The sequence below is a fragment of the Chiloscyllium punctatum genome, chromosome 21 (genome assembly GCF_047496795.1).
Source record: "Chiloscyllium punctatum isolate Juve2018m chromosome 21, sChiPun1.3, whole genome shotgun sequence".
Classification (NCBI taxonomy): Eukaryota; Metazoa; Chordata; class Chondrichthyes; order Orectolobiformes; family Hemiscylliidae; genus Chiloscyllium; species Chiloscyllium punctatum.
The window spans coordinates 835,335-852,758 of NC_092759.1; the positions used below are offsets into that span (position 1 = coordinate 835,335).

The 17,424-nt window shown below is 41.5% G+C and overlaps 1 protein-coding gene across 7 annotated transcripts in view; it reads right to left on the minus strand.

The window, feature by feature from the left end:
* LOC140492505 (GRB10-interacting GYF protein 2-like) overlaps nt 1–17,424 on the minus strand; it is a 96,246-nt gene that overhangs the window by 43,366 nt on the left and 35,456 nt on the right. For 6 of the 7 annotated variants that reach the window (XM_072591413.1, XM_072591412.1, XM_072591414.1 and 3 more), the window contains 9 exons: nt 15,412–15,476; nt 13,985–14,114; nt 12,119–12,214; nt 10,429–10,540; nt 8,813–8,921; nt 6,450–6,490; nt 5,582–5,755; nt 3,399–3,616; nt 1,729–1,864 (listed from right to left, as the gene is read on the minus strand). In XM_072591413.1, coding sequence (XP_072447514.1) covers nt 1,729–1,864; nt 3,399–3,616; nt 5,582–5,755; nt 6,450–6,490; nt 8,813–8,921; nt 10,429–10,540; nt 12,119–12,214; nt 13,985–14,114; nt 15,412–15,452 — 1,057 coding nt within the window. In that variant the 5' untranslated portion in view covers nt 15,453–15,476. The remainder of the gene's footprint in view (nt 1–1,728; nt 1,865–3,398; nt 3,617–5,581; nt 5,756–6,449; nt 6,491–8,812; nt 8,922–10,428; nt 10,541–12,118; nt 12,215–13,984; nt 14,115–15,411; nt 15,477–17,424) is intronic. The other variant, XM_072591416.1, reaches the window with a different exon arrangement.

Consider the following 17,424-nt stretch of genomic DNA (forward strand, 5'->3'; position numbering starts at 1 on the left):
ACGACGCCTGGAGGAAGAGCGCCTCATCTTCTGCCTTCCAAGCACAACGGATGAATGCAGATTTCTCCAACTTCCTCCTTTCCCCTCTCTCCACCTTATCTCAGTCCCAACCCTCGGACTCAGCACCGCCTTCTTGACCTGCAATCTTCTTCCCGACCTCTCCGCCCCCACCCTCTCTCCGGCCTATCACCCTTACCTTAACCTCCTTCCAACTATCGCATTCCCAACGCCCCTCCAAGTCCCTCCCCCCTATCTTTTATCTTAGCCTGCTTGGCACACCTTCCTCATTCCTGAAGGGCTTATGCCCAAAATGTCGATTCTCTTGCTGCTTGGATGCTGCCTGACCTGCTGTGCTTTTCCAGAACACATTTTTCGGCTCTGATCTCCAGCATCTGCAGTCCTCACTTTCTCTTACCCAGACTAGCTATCCACATCTGGAATAACGTGTACAATTCTGGTTGCCCAGCTACAGGAAGGATGTTACTGAACTGGAAAGGATGCATAAAATACTTTCAAAGATGTTTTCGAGACTGGAAATAAGGAGAGGCTGAATAGACTGGGACTTTCCTCCCTGCAGGATGTTGAGGGGTGATCTTATAGAGAGTTATAAAACCATGAGGGGTATAGATAAGGTATCCCCCCCCCTCCAGGGTAGGGGAGTCCAAAACTAGAATGCATAGGTTTAAGGTAGAGGGAAAAGATTTAAAAAGGGACCGAAGGGACAACTTCTTCACATAGAGGGGTGGTGCATTTATTGAATGAGCTACCAGAGGAAGTGGGCGAGGTGGGTACAATTACAACATTTAAAAGATATTTGGACAGGTACACGGATAGGAAATGTTTAGAGGGATATGGGCCAAATGCAGGCAATTGGAACCAATCCAATTTGGGAAACCTGGGATGGCATGGATGACTTAGCAAAGGTTCTACTTCCGTGTTGTTTGACGCTATGACTCCAAGTCATGAATGAGCTGCAGTGTGACTTCTGCTGAAAGATGCACACCAGGGTTAAGACAAGTCAACCGTTACACCCTCTGCAATCAATTGGCCTGCCATTACCATCTCATCTCACCCACTTGATCTTTTGGTCAAAAATTCCTCCCTTCCAAAAACAATGCACGTGTACAGGAAACTAGATCATGGAGAGATTGCTAGGAGGATGGTGGACACGGGGGCTGGCAAAGAGGATGTTAAAAAAAAAAGGACAAAATCCTCATGATGGCGATTTCATCAAAAGACTGGACTACTTAAGGTTCAGGGCACAGGAAATCTATTCCCTGTGCTGCCACTTGGTGCCCTCAGCACACTTTCAATACTAATTTGGAGCACGAGTTCATTCTTTCTGTTTGCTGGACAAAGATTGCCCCGGCAGTGCAGGCACCTTGCTATAAACCAATATATTTACTGCTCATTTGGTTACCAGGGCTGTTCCAGTGCTGTCCTATCTGCATCAACACCATCCTCAGCGGGTGAGAGAGACAGACATTTATCTCCAATGTCTCCACGCTTCTCCCAACCCCCCCTCTCAACTCTGCTGTTAAGTGGCTGCATTTGATTCACAAGTGAGGAGCAGGGCAAAGGGAAAATGGGGAAATAAATACTGTTGTAAGGGGCTGCTTGCAGAAAATCTTGAAGCACGAGAGAATCCTAAGCACGAATTGAATCACGGTTATCTACAACAATGATGCTGGATGCCTTGAACTGATGAGCATGTATTAGTCTGGTTACCTGCATCCTCATTTTCTGTTCTATCAGGTTCTTTATAGAATTCCATATCATATTCATTTTCTGGTCGTTCATCCAATTCATCTACTCCTCGAAATTCAAGCTCCTGCTCTTCAGGAATTGGTTCTTTGGAACCTTTCTGTTTAACACAGCAATGAAGAATTAGCTAGGAAAACAGCACAAGAAACCGGATGGGTGCTTTGCAGAAAGCTGCAAAAACTACATTAAATAGCAATTACATGACAGAAACAGGTCAGTAGGCCCAGTGAGTCTGAGCTGGTGTCTGCGCTGAACATGGGCCTCTTCTACCTTAACACATCTCACGTTTCCTTTCTTCTGTTTAAATGCATTAATACTACTCACCTCAACTAGTCTGCAAAATAATGAGGGCTTTATTAATGCTTTACTCAGAGCATCACAGAGCCTGACAAATAGGAGGCCACTCAGCTCCTCTGATCTGCATTTTAACTCTATCCAAACGGACGGGTTCTGCAATACCGAATATCCTTGCTGAATGTAATTCCTTAAGTCCTGAGATTTTCATATGACTCCGAGACAACCTTTTGGGAAAACTTTCATATTTCCCTTTCAAACAAGGGAAACAAGCCATCACTCCGAATGCTCTATTCTGATGATTCTGTCCTCCCTTCCTCTGGACTCCTCCCAACGAAGAAAATAGCTTCCTCCCCATAAACACAATCAATTCCAATTAGAAACATCTCATTTTTCTCAATCTAAAGGAATAAAAACAGTCCATAGGCTTATGAATTAGGACTAAGAGATCCTTGGGCATCTGATCAGATGCAACCTATCCTTATAATTAAATCCTATTAGCCCCACTAGCAACATGGTGAACTTTCTGCCCTCTCACCAAAAAACCAAATGTCCCCTTTGACATTCAAACTGCATTGGAGTTAGCTCATCTCAGCTCAAGACACTGACAGTTAGCACTGTACAAGAGAAGGTTAAAGGTGTGTGAATTAACTAGGGCTCCTGTGCACACGTACAAAAATGGCCCCGGGTGATGGCAAAACAGTGAGCAGTCTATTAAATTCTATCCACCCGGAACTGCTTGGACAAGCCACTAGGAGATAACAGCATAGTGGCAATAATATCACTATACAAGCAAATCGAAAGTCCAAGCTGCTTAATGCACTAGTGCAAAGACCAGTGACAGAAATTAAATTCAATTAATAAATTTGGAATTGAAAAATGACCTAAGTAATGCTCTGGGTCCTGGGCTCAAAATCCTAATATCTGCCATAGTGGAATTAAATTCAATAGAAATTGAGAATTAAGAGTCTAATGATGATTGGTGAATTGGCGTAAAGATTCAGCTGTGACGTGAGGAAAAAAATCTGCCACCCTTACCTAATTTTACTTAAGGCCACAGCAATATGGTTGACTCAAAGGGATGGGCAATAAATCCAAAGCCCGCACTCCGAATAAATCAAAAAACTTGGAGCACCCGTAGGAAAACACACCAGCAAAAGTCAGGGCCACCAGATTTCGAGGGAGGGGTGCGGAGGTGTTATTCAATAGAATTAATCGCATTTATCTATTCAAACCCTGGAGGGTTGAGAAAATATTGCCTACAGCACATGTACAGAGAAACATCTGCCACAGTCACTCATTCCTCTGCCATCCCACTTCAACAGCCAAACCATCTGTACCTTTAATGACATGAAAGCCCCAGATGAATCAAACGTCCCCATTTCCTCTTCTGCATCTTCTAGGCACCACTCAGGTAAATTATCCTTCTCATCCTCGTAGTTTCCACTACCAGTCCTTCCCCTTCTGTAGGTACGCTCCTCATCTCGCTCCCGGAAGTCAAAGTCAAACCTTCGCCGCCGATCAGCATGGTCCCTCCAGCCTGCCGAGCGAGGACCATCTGCAATAAGTGGATAAGGTTGAGAATGAACACACACACACACACACACACACACACACACACAACGGTAAGGACGTATGTCAGCCTCAATTGAAAAGCACTGCAAGATCTCATGGCATTTAGTGCCAGTCTCTAGCATTACAGTTGGCACAGTAGAATTCAAGACAGAAAAATCTTTGAGAGTTTGTCTCGTCAAATCCCAGAGTGGGTTTATAAACTTTTACATATAGAATGCTTTACAGAGTTGAAAAGCTTGCCCTTCTTCTGCACATTACCCAAGATAGAAGGATCTGATGCACCTACAAAACACCTCCCCTTTGAAGTAACTTCAAAGTCAGATTTCAAACCGTATGATAACTAGCGATAGTGCTGGATGGAGAAGAGCTAATTTCTTCTGGGCATCCAACCAAATGAACTCATCACATCAACTTTCTTTGGGATCTTCCAACTTGTAACTCCATCTTGAAAGTTTGACACTACCCTGATTTGGAATTAAATCCATTGGTTCCTTTACTGTTGCTGGGTCATTAAGCAGCTTAGAACTCTGGAACTCCCTCCCAACAGCACCATGGACTGCAACAGCACAGGACTGAAGCTCAGTCACATTCTCAGGAGCAATAAAAGGTTTTCTTTTACTTCCCAATGTTGGTCATATTCTCCATTTAACAAAAAAACCTAAAACCTTTAAGTTTACAGGGACCTTTATCTTTCCGATTATCCAGTCATGATTCAATCCTTCTTTGTGCCAATACATCATCGGGCAACTTCCCGTGAGGAAAGAGTTCCATGAGGCACCTAATCAGAAGACTTGCAAGTTAGACATGCTTGTGTTCTTACCCCAGACACAGCATTAGCTATATAATCAAATATGCTCTTTATTCAGGTATGGCTTCCCATCATAAAGCCACAAACATTTAATGCTGTGCAAATCAGTTCTGGAAAACTGACTCTCTACAGGTCCAACAATTTCAAAAATCCTGTGTCAGGCTCCAGTACGATCCACTTTTGTTACAGATGCGGTGTACTTATCAACTGTGCCGAGAACATAGGTGCCTATTCTTTATTCACGTACTTTAATTCATTCCAAGGTTATTTAAACCTACTGCACAGACTGATGACTTTATTATGCTGTCCTATCTTGAAGATGTAACTGCTCCAACACACAGTGGAGCCCCCATATCCGCAGAATTGGCTTCTATGGTTTCAGTTATGTGCCATTTACTGCAGCCTGAAAATAGTAACATGGAACATTCCATAACCAGGGACCATGGGGCTGCCAGGGAGGTAAATGATAGGATTCACTACTAACCACGGTTTGGAACGTATAACCCGCAGATACGGGGGAAATTCTGTATAACTAACTGATACAGTTAACAAATAATAGCCAATTCCACATCTTTGCCACCACGATTCCCTGCAGAGAAAAGTCTGACTTCAAACCTTTGCAGCTTTTCCTTTGTTGCTACTGCACTTCAAATTCTCTATTGTCTTTACTCTCCAGGTAATTTTAAATTCAAAGCAGTTTAACCAGCTCTTTTCCATTCAAGTTTGTCTTCATAATTCTTAGCATTGTGCTTCAAATAAAGGCATTTTAAATGTCTTCACTTTACTAGTTTTAATCACTTTCAAATCCTCCAATGAAGCCTTTGTCAATCACAATTCTTAAAATGTCTGGTTACACACTTCAATGCCTCCCCCAATTATTATTTCAAACAATGTTTCAGCTATGCCAGTTAAGCACCTGGTTTGTACATCTTCCTAATGACTGCCTTTAGGAAATATAATGGCCAGATGTTTTTACTTGTTCCTTACCCTGAACTTATGACCTATAATTTAAGCCCTCTGCCCATCCTTGTCCTTAAATTTGACAGAAAATCCTGCTATAAATGCCCCCCTGCTACATCAAACACTGCAAAAGGTACTCTAAAACTATCTGGCACAAGTTGGAAATGGGCCTTGTGGTACCTGGACTTGGGGGCCGCCACCTCTCGCCTTCTCTTCTTGCTCCGGCTGTCCTCCAGCCTCCGTCTTCCTCTTCACCATTTTGTTCTTCTCGAATGGCTCGCCAGTTCTCGCTGTCAGAACGTGCAAAATCCTGTTTGCGCGACGTGGGAGCTACTTCCTCAAACCCTACCCGTACTTAAAGGAAAGAGGAGGAGAAAAAAGGAAGGAGGACGAGCAAGAGGAGAAAAAATGTTGGGAGGGAGGAGAAAGAAAGATGATAAAGTCAGACTTTCAACCTGCCCAGCCAGACTTAACTTGCTCAGCCAAAAGGGTCTGCATTTAACTTTAGCACCGAAATTTCACCTTATAGAGGTTTACAAAATTATGAGGGGCATGGATAGGATAAATAGGCAAAGTCTTTTCCTTGAGGTGGGAAAGTTCAGAACCAGACAGCATAGCTTTAGGGTGAGAGGGGAAAGATATAAAAGAGACCTCAGGGGCAACTTTTTCACACAGAGGGTGGTACGTGTATGGAATGAGCTGCCAGAGGAAGTGGTGGAGGCTGGTACAATTGCAACATTTAAGAGGCATTTGGATGGGTATATGAATAGGAAGGGTTTGGAGGGATATGGGCAGGGTGCTGGTAAGTGGGACTAGATTGGATTGGGATATCTGGTCAGCATGGATGGGTTGGACCGAAGGGTTTGTTTCCATGCTGTACATCTATATGACTATGTTGATCCATCCGGATTATTCTGAAAATGAGTTTCCCTAATAACTGATGAGTGCATAAAGTTTCTTAGCAACTTGTAAAAACGTAGTCTTAATCACTCTGGCGTCCAGAGAGAACGCAAAATGAATCTTATTTCCACTAAAGCTCAAACCATACCTCCATCTCGACGCCCAGGCTTCTCAAATCTTCTGTCACCCCTGTGGGAAACAAAGAATTGGCAGTTGGAAAACAAACACCCAAAAGTAGAGAAACATCAAGAATGAAAAAACTGCCATATGACCATTTAGTATTGCTCACCATACTTGCACTCCCAGCTGGCCATACAAAAGTATGGAGCAACCACATATCATGGTGAGAGCTGTGGGATTACGTGCATAATTGTGAATGTTATTTGTTGAGTTTAGGTTCTGCTTTTTTAAAATATAAATAATTGGTGGATTTTTCTGTGTCTGAAAGTAATAATTAACTTTTAAGCATTTCTGCAGCTAGGGCAACTTCTTTTAAAAGCAGCTTTTGAATACTGGCTTTATGGTAATTGTTTCTTGTGCAGCATTAATGGACTTCTGGTTAGTTTAGATTGTGTTGCAATCCTGCAAGGTAAATAATGGAGCCTCAAGATTTGTTAAAGTATAAAATAAAGAACTGTGGAGGTCTGAAAAGAAAACTGCTCGAGAAACTCAGCAGGTCTGGCAGCATGTGTGGAAAAAAAAGAGCTAACATTTTCAGAGTTAAAAGTGATATTTACACTGAAGAGAGGGAGGACAAAGATTATGGGATAGTAAACCAGGACAGAAGTCTGGTCAGAAACTTAAGTGATAAGAATAGCTAAGAGCAAGGAAAATGCGTTAGTTGTGCTAAATACAACCTGTGGAATGTGATAATGCGCCTTAGAGTATGCAGGAATGGATGATTGTGCTAAAAACAACCCATGACATAATATGACAGGGTGTGGGGTTGTTTTAAAAAAAAATGTGGAAAGGTGGAATCAGACGCTGAAATTGTTGAAGTTGATGTTGAGTCCTAGAGATTGCAGGGTCCCCAGACAGAAAATGAAATGGTGTTCGTCGAACTGGTGATGAGGCTTGATGGAATACTGCAATTGGCCTACAACGGGAATACTGGCATGAGAATATGGTGTGAAGAAGTGGCAGGCAACTGGAAACTCAGGTTCCATCCCAAAAAAAAAATGGCCCTAAGTGTTCACCCAGTCTGCATTTCATCACCCAATGTGCTGTGTCAGATTTCTTGATATCAAGTGGTGAATCAAATCAGCTGACAACTGATGGTAGGGATCTCAGTCAAAATGGATTATCCAATTAGCACTTAAGCTGAGGATGGCTACAAATGCTTCAGCTTTTTAAATATGTACTGGGTTCTTTTATCATCAATCGACTTATTTTTTGAGGCTCCTCCAATATTCCTGATCGATCATGACTGATTAGCTGATCCCAATCACTGCAACAAGTGAGGCAATCACTATTGGTGCCCCTGTTGCCTGGGAGTTGGACAGGGAAGAATCACCCATTAAAACCTCTGCTGCTTTTGAGCATCCATCTACTGGAAAGGTGTCAGCTGATAGCCAACGAGAATCTATAGCTGGTCAAAGCCTTAAGTGGACTCTTGCTTTAAGAGCTGTCGATGGAATTGAGTGCTGGAGGTCTGCTGGGACGAGGAAACCATACTAAGGCTAAAGTTAGGCCTTTAAGGGAAGGCAATCAGAAAATGCAAGCAACATATGCTTTTCTGGAAACCACTGAGGTAACAGTAAGATTAATGCATTTCTGTTTTGTGCAATTCCTTCATTTTGCACCTGAACCAATTCCCATTTCACCATTCGGAGTTTCAATATGGCAGCCAGTGCCCCTGAATCTAAGCTGCCATGTTCCTGATAATGATCTAATAATTAAAATATTCCTCAGGGATTGATTAACTCTGTGTTAGTTATTGTAACACAGAAAAGCACATAAGTAGCCATAACAGCATGTGCAAGTTACAAATTCTTAGCAGACTATCTGGCAGGCAGAATTGCAACACAGAGCATGTGGAGCCCTTAAAGGTAAATTCTCTTGAGGACAAGGTAGACTTAGAACACAAGAGTCAGAAAAGTCACAGTGTCAGATTCTCTCTCCTGGTATCAGTCATATCTCCTGATATGGAGCCTGTACAGCTGCTGCCATGCAAACAATCTTGTATCGCAGCTGATTTAAGAACTCAACTCTGCAGCACGGCTTCAAAATATTGATGCAAACCCAGCCATCGGTTTCCATGCATTCATACATGGATTTGAGAAAGGCCTATCATTATTGCAGTACCTGGCCCTGCAGGAATGATTTTAATTCAATACCAGGGTAAATATAGCTTTAAAGCATAATTTTCAATAGCATTCACAACAACATTTCAACTTGAACAGTTAAAGAACACAAGGATGGAGGACCATCAACCACCTCATAAAAACCTCTTAGCCATAGTCAACCTTCCCTGGCCTCTGTCCAATTGCACGTAACACCTGTTGCAATTACCTTTCTTCCCAACTTTGACTTCGCAGCATTTCACGTGCCCCACGGCCAAAACCCCCTTCACCGTCTTCGAAACTTCTTTGGTAGTAACCACTTTCACCCCTTCCTCGACCTGCAGGGTAAAGAGACAAGGGGGAAAAAAAAGTGAGAAATAACACATGCTGCAAAACAATTTCCTGAATCTGATCACAACTCAAGGGATCTGGATGAAGTAGAGTAAAAGAAATTGCTCAGTTTAGGGGAGAGTTGGCAAATCAGAATACAAGATTAGTGATGTATTGCTTCAGTTGCACAGGAGCTTGGTTAGATCACACCTGGAGTAGTGTGTAGTTTTGGTCTCATTAACTCAGGAATGATATTATTGCCACAGAGGCTGTGCAAGGAAGGTTCATCAGTCTTGTTCTAAAGATGGTAGAACTGACCTATTAAGAGAGTTTGGCCTAACTGGGCCATTACTCTCCAGAGTTTCAAACAGAGGTGAATTCTTTGAAACTTACAAAATAGAGATACGCAGGATTGATGCAGGTAAGAAATTTAGCCTGGTTTGGGAGTCTAAATCTAGGGGGCACAACTTAGAAATAAGGGGAAGAGTGTGCGGCTGCCATGTCTGTATTTTGGATAATATTAAAAGGGAAAAAATGCCAAGTGTGATCTAACAGATTACTTTTGAAAAAAATTGCATACACTTTTGGTAACAAAGAACCAATAAGTTTGGTAATGTCTACAGCCATAAAGTAATCACTGATTTTTGTTTTAAAGATATTATGAAAACACGCAAGGTTCGCCTAGAACTCCTGAATTAGACAGAACGGTAATTAATGGGAAGGGTCACTTAGAATAAAAAGTGAATGACAGGAAAGTGACAAATCGAATAGGGATAACACAGTTAGGTATAGTGTATTGGAATATACCATGTGAAAGTGTAGATGGAACTGGTTATTGACAACTTTCTCTTGAGATTACACGTCCTTATTCATGAAGCTTTTTGTTTTAGAAAAGCAGTGAATTTGATAATTTGGCCACCAAATGAAGTGTCAGGACCATGTGGAGAGGATACACACACTTATGTATGTGAAACAAGATTTTACAAAAAGGATTACAATGGGATGAAGAGGACACCTCAAGCCAGTACTGTGAGGGACATTTTATCAGGTGGAAGACTTGTGTCGATTGTAAAAACAAATAAATGCAAACAATGAATGTGTATTCAGCATAAAGCTGTTCGGTTTATTTTTTGACATGTATGGTACAGAAGTTGGACAAAATTGGACAGGGGGTGGATGACCGCCAGGCGGTGGATTATACAGAATTCAGTTTAGCCAGTCAGACTTTTTCTCCAAGATAACACAGTTAATCTGCACACCCATGTCCTCCTGTGGCTTGAGTAGGAGAGTAACAACAATACAAGAGACAGCCAGGCAGCATCCAATAACAAACAGCACTGCTATTTGGGAACAAAGGGATCTATGGAAGATGGGCAGTGAACTGGATGTGGAGTGTCTCTACCATGATTTGTTGTAGGGTTGAGCAGGTTCAAGAGGCTACATGGCCTACTCTTGCATTCCTTCTGCTTCTCTGTGAGATCACAGCTTGTACATGCTGCAGTTCTGGTTTCTTACCTCGGCCTCTTGCACTGCCTCGGCCTCTGACAACCCCTGCCGATGGGGCTCCTCCTCCCCGCCCCATCAACCTCATCACTGCAGAGCTGTTCACAGACATAGAAAAATTTCTCTATGCAGAAACAAAAAGACAGGATTTTCAGTTTAAGGTAAATTAAAAAAAAGACAGCTCTTCCTTGCAAAATGTCAAGGCTGTTACGACAGACATTTTCATATAAGACCATAAGTGACTGATGCCCATTTGGTACAAATGTCACATTTATGTCTGTCCAGAAGTCCCATTTTCTTGCCAACTGCCTCAACAAGTGAATTGTGTAAAGATTTTCTCTGCTGGATCCCAAGATCCATCCATTTTTTTTTCCTAAGCGGAGGTGAAGCTGCTCAGACAATATTTTTTATTCTGAATGTTTCACGCTATGATGAACTATAATTCAGCAATTGCTTTAAATTAGTAGCTGTATTTAAAGCCCATGGGAACAGCTGCTGTGGTCAATGAGGAACAAACAAAAATGGCAAATATTTATGCATACAGGATGACCTCCACCCTCCATAAAGTGACCAACCTTCAGACTGGCCCTCACTTGAAAGTCCCATTTAACCCATCACCTGCGACTGAAACATTAGAATTAAAGCTTTTGATCTAGCCAAAGTAATTGTGTGCTCAAATTCCTCCCTAATGCCACCCGATCTCTAACCCCCTTGAACTTCACAACCTCAAGATCTTTGCCCAGCTCCAATTCTAGCCTTCTATAATGTCCTGATTTTAATCATTCCAATGAGAGACCCAGCCCCTTAGTCATAAGATCTATAATTCCTACTCTAAAATACTCTGGCTGGTCTTCATCTTCAAGATGCTCCTTAAAGCCTCCCTCTCTTCATCTATAATATCACACTTTATGACACAGAAAAATCTTGTCCCTACGAAGCACTTTGGGATACTCTATACTGGAGTGGCTACACAAATACAGATTGCTGCTGTTGTCATAGTAAACAAGTGCATTTTAAGATAGCACCCAAATTCACTCCACATTTTGACAGCTATATCTCCTGCAGTAAATAAGGTATTGAATTGAAGAAGTATGCAGTGACCCAAATGGCCAGAAGGAGCGTCAATTCCCTTCGGCCACACTATCCTAACTGCTGCATCTAATGAGTGTACTGCCTCCTTGCAGCCACAGTCAGATTGGATTTCTGATAGCAACATAAAAAGTCAACTTGAGGCCGGATAACGCAACTCCCTCCTTCCAGAGCAGCACTGCAACTACTTAGTGATTTCTTGCAAAGACCCAGATAGCAACTACTAGTCTAGAAATTTCAATTTTTAAATGCATAACTAAGCCAGGAAAAGTCCTGAATCTAGGCAAGCAGGTCCAACAGGAAAGGAAATAAAGTGTAATGCAGCAGATATTCCGGTATTATTGTGGGAACAAACGAATGGTATCTATGTAAAGCTGATTAATCTTCCCTGCAGACTATGCGGAGACAGGGGAAGCAACTGTAAAATATTTACTCTCACGGCCACTGTTGTATTTTTAGTTGAAGCTTATCAGCAGTGGCCCACTTTGAGTCCACAAGAGCATGAGACCTTGAACGAATCCAGCTGACAGTACATCAAAGAAAAACTACATGTTTACACACTGCATCCAGCAGTATTGGCAGGTTTTAAACAAAACACATGAACTCAACCCACCTGCTCTTCCTCTGTAAGAGGTACAAGTGCTAAGGGCAGAAGCGGCTCATCTTGTAAGACAGCCAGAAATTCTTTGTCCGACAGCTCTTCAGGAACCTGACAAAATAAAACCAAGAACAGGTCTCAGCACGTGCAGTGGATTTCTCTAGTCACTGAACTCAGAGCTATTGGTTATGGGTCCACTGCTCGAAGGTTTTGTAATGTCCCATGTACCGTTGATCTGTCAATATTCTCAACTATTTACCGAAGATCAATCTTTCAAGATTCTGAGGGGGCTTGACGAGATAAAGAGAGTGTGCATATTTATTCTCTGGAGAAGTCGAGAACCTGGACACCGCTTCAAATAATAGGTCTCCTGTTTCGGGTGGAGCTCAGGGTGGCTAGCATTTGGAAATCTGGAGGCTGGGTTGCAGAATATATTCAAAGACCAGTCAAACTGAGCGTCAATCTCCAAGGGAGTCAGCTGTTATGGAATGGGAGTGGGTTAATAGGGCAATCAGGAAAATCGATTTTAGATTAACTGTGATCCTAATGAATGCAGCCTTGAAGGACCAACTTGCCTACTCTGCTCCTATTTCTTAAGTTCTAAGCAAGGCAGCAAATGAAGTCTGGTAACAGTGAGTTGCTAACTTTTGTGTGGCTTGGGACAAAGGAGGAAACAGAACTGGAGAGAGAGATGGGAAACAATTAATGATGCCTATTTTGCATTACTAAGTTTAGGAACTAAAATGATACATTCAGAAGCCTACATATACCAAAGCTTACCAGACCACAAATAATTATCCCAACAAAACATTTCCATTTCTTTCTCTGGGGCTCCAAGTACTGAACTGAATATTTCAAGGATATCTGACTAATGCAATGGATAGTTTCCACTCAGGAATTCTCACTCCATAGACATAATTAAATCTTACTTTCCGTTAGCAACCACAGACCCATATTATGGAGAGTGCCACTATCACCAGAGTCCGCACCCTCCTTCAGGTTCTGTTTCCATCGTAGTCAGCTTAACTACTTCAACCAGCTGGCTGAACAGTTTTACATCTAGCACCACTTAAACCCATTTTGCCAAACATCTGTCAGTATCAAAGGGTAACTTACTCATCCTTGGACACAGTCATGTTGCCAACTCCAATAACCTAAGTACCCTGGATTTTAATCTAACTTTAGTTTCCTCACCATATCCCAGTTGCACAAATGGAATGCCTCCATGCCGAACTAAGTCAAGGTATCTTTCACTGTTGTTCACTAACAAAAGTTCAGCAAGTCCCACTTCAGTTTAACTAATTTACACCATTGTGTTCTCGCACCGAGCTGCAAACAGAGAGTACATTCACATCCAAACGTGCCCACTCCTGCTACTGAAATACCTAACACCCAAACTCAAGTGCTGTTGGGCAACTACTCAAACTCAAAAGGTCAAACAACAGTTTTTTTTGTTCACTAGGAACCTAAAGTTTTCAATTAAAAAAAATCTAACAGAAAGCAAATATCACACCCAAAAGTAAATAGGGAGGCACTGATCCTCAGATAGTAGTACAATCACTCTTCATGACTGACTCCAGACAGCTCCCCCACAATTTCATGCTTCTTTTCACGCTCAGAAATCTTCTTTCCTCACCTAACTCTATCGTTCTTACCCTTCCTGGCTGTGAGCGGTCACGACAAATATCAAAGAATTGTCATGCAAAATAATGAGCACACAATAGACTGTCAAAAAAAAAATCAGCACATCACAGCCGAACACAATTCAGCTTGTATTCTCCAATTCAGAAACATTCCTGAACTGATAAGTGTCACCAAGTTACAGAAAAGTACAGGCAGAATGCAAAGGAAAACTCAACTGGTTAGGCTTGTTAAAAGTACCTTGTTATCTTTCATATAAAGTGCTAGCATTTCCTCTCTCCCATATCGATAATCTGCTAATTTGTATTTTGGCAATGCAGGTGAAGGAGGTGGGGATGCGATGCTTCCACCACTGGACAATGCACGAAGCCTGTAACGAGAGAATACAATTTGTTCGATAGTCAATTCACTTCAATAAAATAAGTAGTTTAAAATTAATATACAAAGCTATAAACAGGGATTAAACCAAAGTCCTTCCTGGAACAGGGTGTGTGATGCAATAAATGCGCTGGAATATATCAGCAGCCCATACACACAGCTAATAAAAAAAACTGAATGATAGCGTAGTGAATTTAACATGTATATAGTACTCTGCACTTATCCATACCACATTTTTTTTACAAACGAATACAGGCCAGAGTTCTGCTCAAGGGCTAGCTCCATTCTCCCACAGCAACATTTTAATGACACCCAGATTTCTCCTTCCTGAACTGATAAGCACTGATCATGAAGAACAGCTCATAGCTGGGAATGGAATTAAATAGGACTGAGCCAGCACAGGCACAATGGGTTGAATGGCCTCCCCTTTGCTGAAAGATTCCATCAGCTAAATTTTAATGGCTCAAGTGAACTGTTTTTGAAGGAGTTAAATTAGGTGATTCTACATAAAGCTTGAGAGAAACAACACAAAAGGTATATCAGCATCTGCAATATGTTAGACTGCAAAATGGTTAATGGAAGGTGTACTGATTAACTCAAGCAAGACAATCCAATGATGTGGAAGAGCACTTTAATTTTTGGTACTGCATTAGTTTGTACAACTACAGCGTGGTCTGTTTAAGAGATTGCTATTAATTTTCACTGAAGCTGAACTCCACTGAAACAAAGTGCAAGAGGTCCAAGGTACAATAGAAGTCAGCATCTCAAATAAATGCAAAAAGCCAAGTCCCCAGTATCCTACAAACTTCATGAACACTCAATTATCACACAAAGTAATTAGGTAGTTATATTTTACACTTATATTTTACAAGAGAACTACAGATTGACTGGCAAGTGGACTCCGGTTGGTAGAGGTGTCATCATGGAGAATGCACCAGTAATTATGATGACAGTTAATTGCCAAGCTTTGTTTAAAGCTAGAATTTAAACAATCAGCATTTTATTCTCACAGTTTAAGTGTACTACCAGGTTACAGTCGAACAGGTTTATTTGGAAGCACTAGCTGTCCACCTGATAAAGGAGCAGAGCTCCAAAAGCTAGTGCTTCCAAATAAACCTATTCGACTATAACCAGGTGTTGAGATTTTTAACCTTGTCCACCCCAGTCCAACACCGGCACCTCCAAATCATCCTTTTACTTGGGTATTTCTTAATTTCTGTCCTGATGAGGGCATGATGAAAATCTCCAAAACATGTCTTTTCTCAGAAAGCGCTTTGGTTATACATTACCATTCAGGTCCAAAGTTGAGCGTCTGAGTCTCTGCTGCCATTTCCTTGTCTTCCGACAAACAGCTCTACAAGATTAAAAATAAAATCACATCACTAAAGTTATGATAACAAAGTTAAGCATGGTAATTATTCCCCCTCGAGAGCTACTTATCATTGGCATCTTCTCTTCTATCACCCACTTAAAACCACACACTGCCAAAATGCCTGCTTCAAATCTTCACTGGGAGGAGATAGTAGGAAGTATATGAACTGAGCTACAAGTAACTGGCATTAGCTTTCTCTCCTCATGGGATCAAGCCACTGATTGGCAGGATATGCAAAGAACTGAATCTACAAATCCAAAAGCTATCACTGTTATCTTGGCTCAACGGCAACACACTCTCAGTTCCGTCAGAAGGTTCAGTTCTAAAGCCACTTCAATTAAGTGCCAAAAAAAAAAAGCAAGCAGCCAAAGAACCACACATCAACATGGAATCAAGTTGTTCTGAATGAAACGGGAAAACGAAGGAAAACATTCTCAACCACCACCTTTGGGCACTTCCTTAAAAGGAGGAGTTAAAGGCAGCAGAGTGAAATAACCCACTTTACCAGCACTGGCAATTGTGCATAAAGCCCTGAGGGAACAGATGAACAATTTAACTGTTGCACCTGTGAATGCCACTCTTCAAGCAAACTTCCAGGTAGGATGTAGAGGGCTGCCTAGATGAAATGGTCACCACTACTTCTGGTCCACGGGCGAGTGGCTGCTTTAACAACAATGTAGCTGGCAAAAGGAAAATATTTACCAAAAAAAGGAAATGGTTCCCCATTCATCACACAATGTAGCTGGCAGAAGGAAACATGCAGTCAGTTTGATATGCCTCTTAAATGATTCATGGTAATGAACAAAGTAGAGCAGCAAATTTCAGTTCAGAGTACAGGAGGGCCATAAAAACCCATGGATATAAGTGTCTTCCCATTGTAAGCAGAGTCAGGTCAGCTTGTAATGGAGCGACAAGGCAACAAAATGGTTTAGATGCAACTTCAAATATATCACCCAGTCTGTTTAGATATCACCTGCGATGTTGCGTTCACCACCGAACTGAAAAAAAAATCAAATTCTTTCAAGTGCAGCCTGACTCAAAGCCAGTTTCAAAACCACTGCCTTCAAACCACAAGGCTGTTTAAATTGCAATCAACACTGTCAACTTACAGAAGTTACCGCCCATTTCAGCACAGATTCTTCCCATGTTCAGTTTCACAGATGTGAACCATTCTCTCCTCCCACACACCACCAAAATAAGAGAACTTTCTCCCAAACACCAAAATAAATGGAATTGTACCAAGAAGCCCAATGTATACTGCAACAATGCTTATTACCAAATATTACTATATTCACCCATTAAATACTGACCAGAAAATGGTCTCAGTGCACGAGTTTTTCCACAGAGGTCTGTGGTGGTGGAACAAAAAAGCACTCCTCAATATTTACCACTTTCCAATAAAGACTCAAACAGCAGTAATAAACAAAAATCAACTTAAACTGACAAGTAATTATGCTCAAAGTTGCAAAGCTATTAAATCCAGTGAAATTTCACAGCTCCACCACATGTACCTACCCTCCAACTAATCCTCCATTTTAATATCAAGGTCACATAGCCAGAAAGTTAAGATAAATTTTATGCCGCTGTAAAATGGATACAAGGAATAGTTAATTCATGTACTACACTCCAATATGGCACTAAGTTTCACTTGCAGGTTTGTATCGTGGGAAGAAACTTAAGAAATGCATTTGAACTGCACTGGAGTCTTAGCAAACACTATAACATGGAAAGCTCTCTTTTGTGCCTCCTTTTAATCTACATTCCTTGTTTAACCACATAGTAACAAAGAGCAGGTCATAATGCTGGTCAAACATTAGCTGCAAGTCCTAACTACTTTAAAAGGTGCCCCTGCAAACAGTTTAAGGCTTTAAATTGTTTTAATGCTGTCCTATGAAGTTGGACTTGTACAGCTACTTTCAGAATGTCCAAA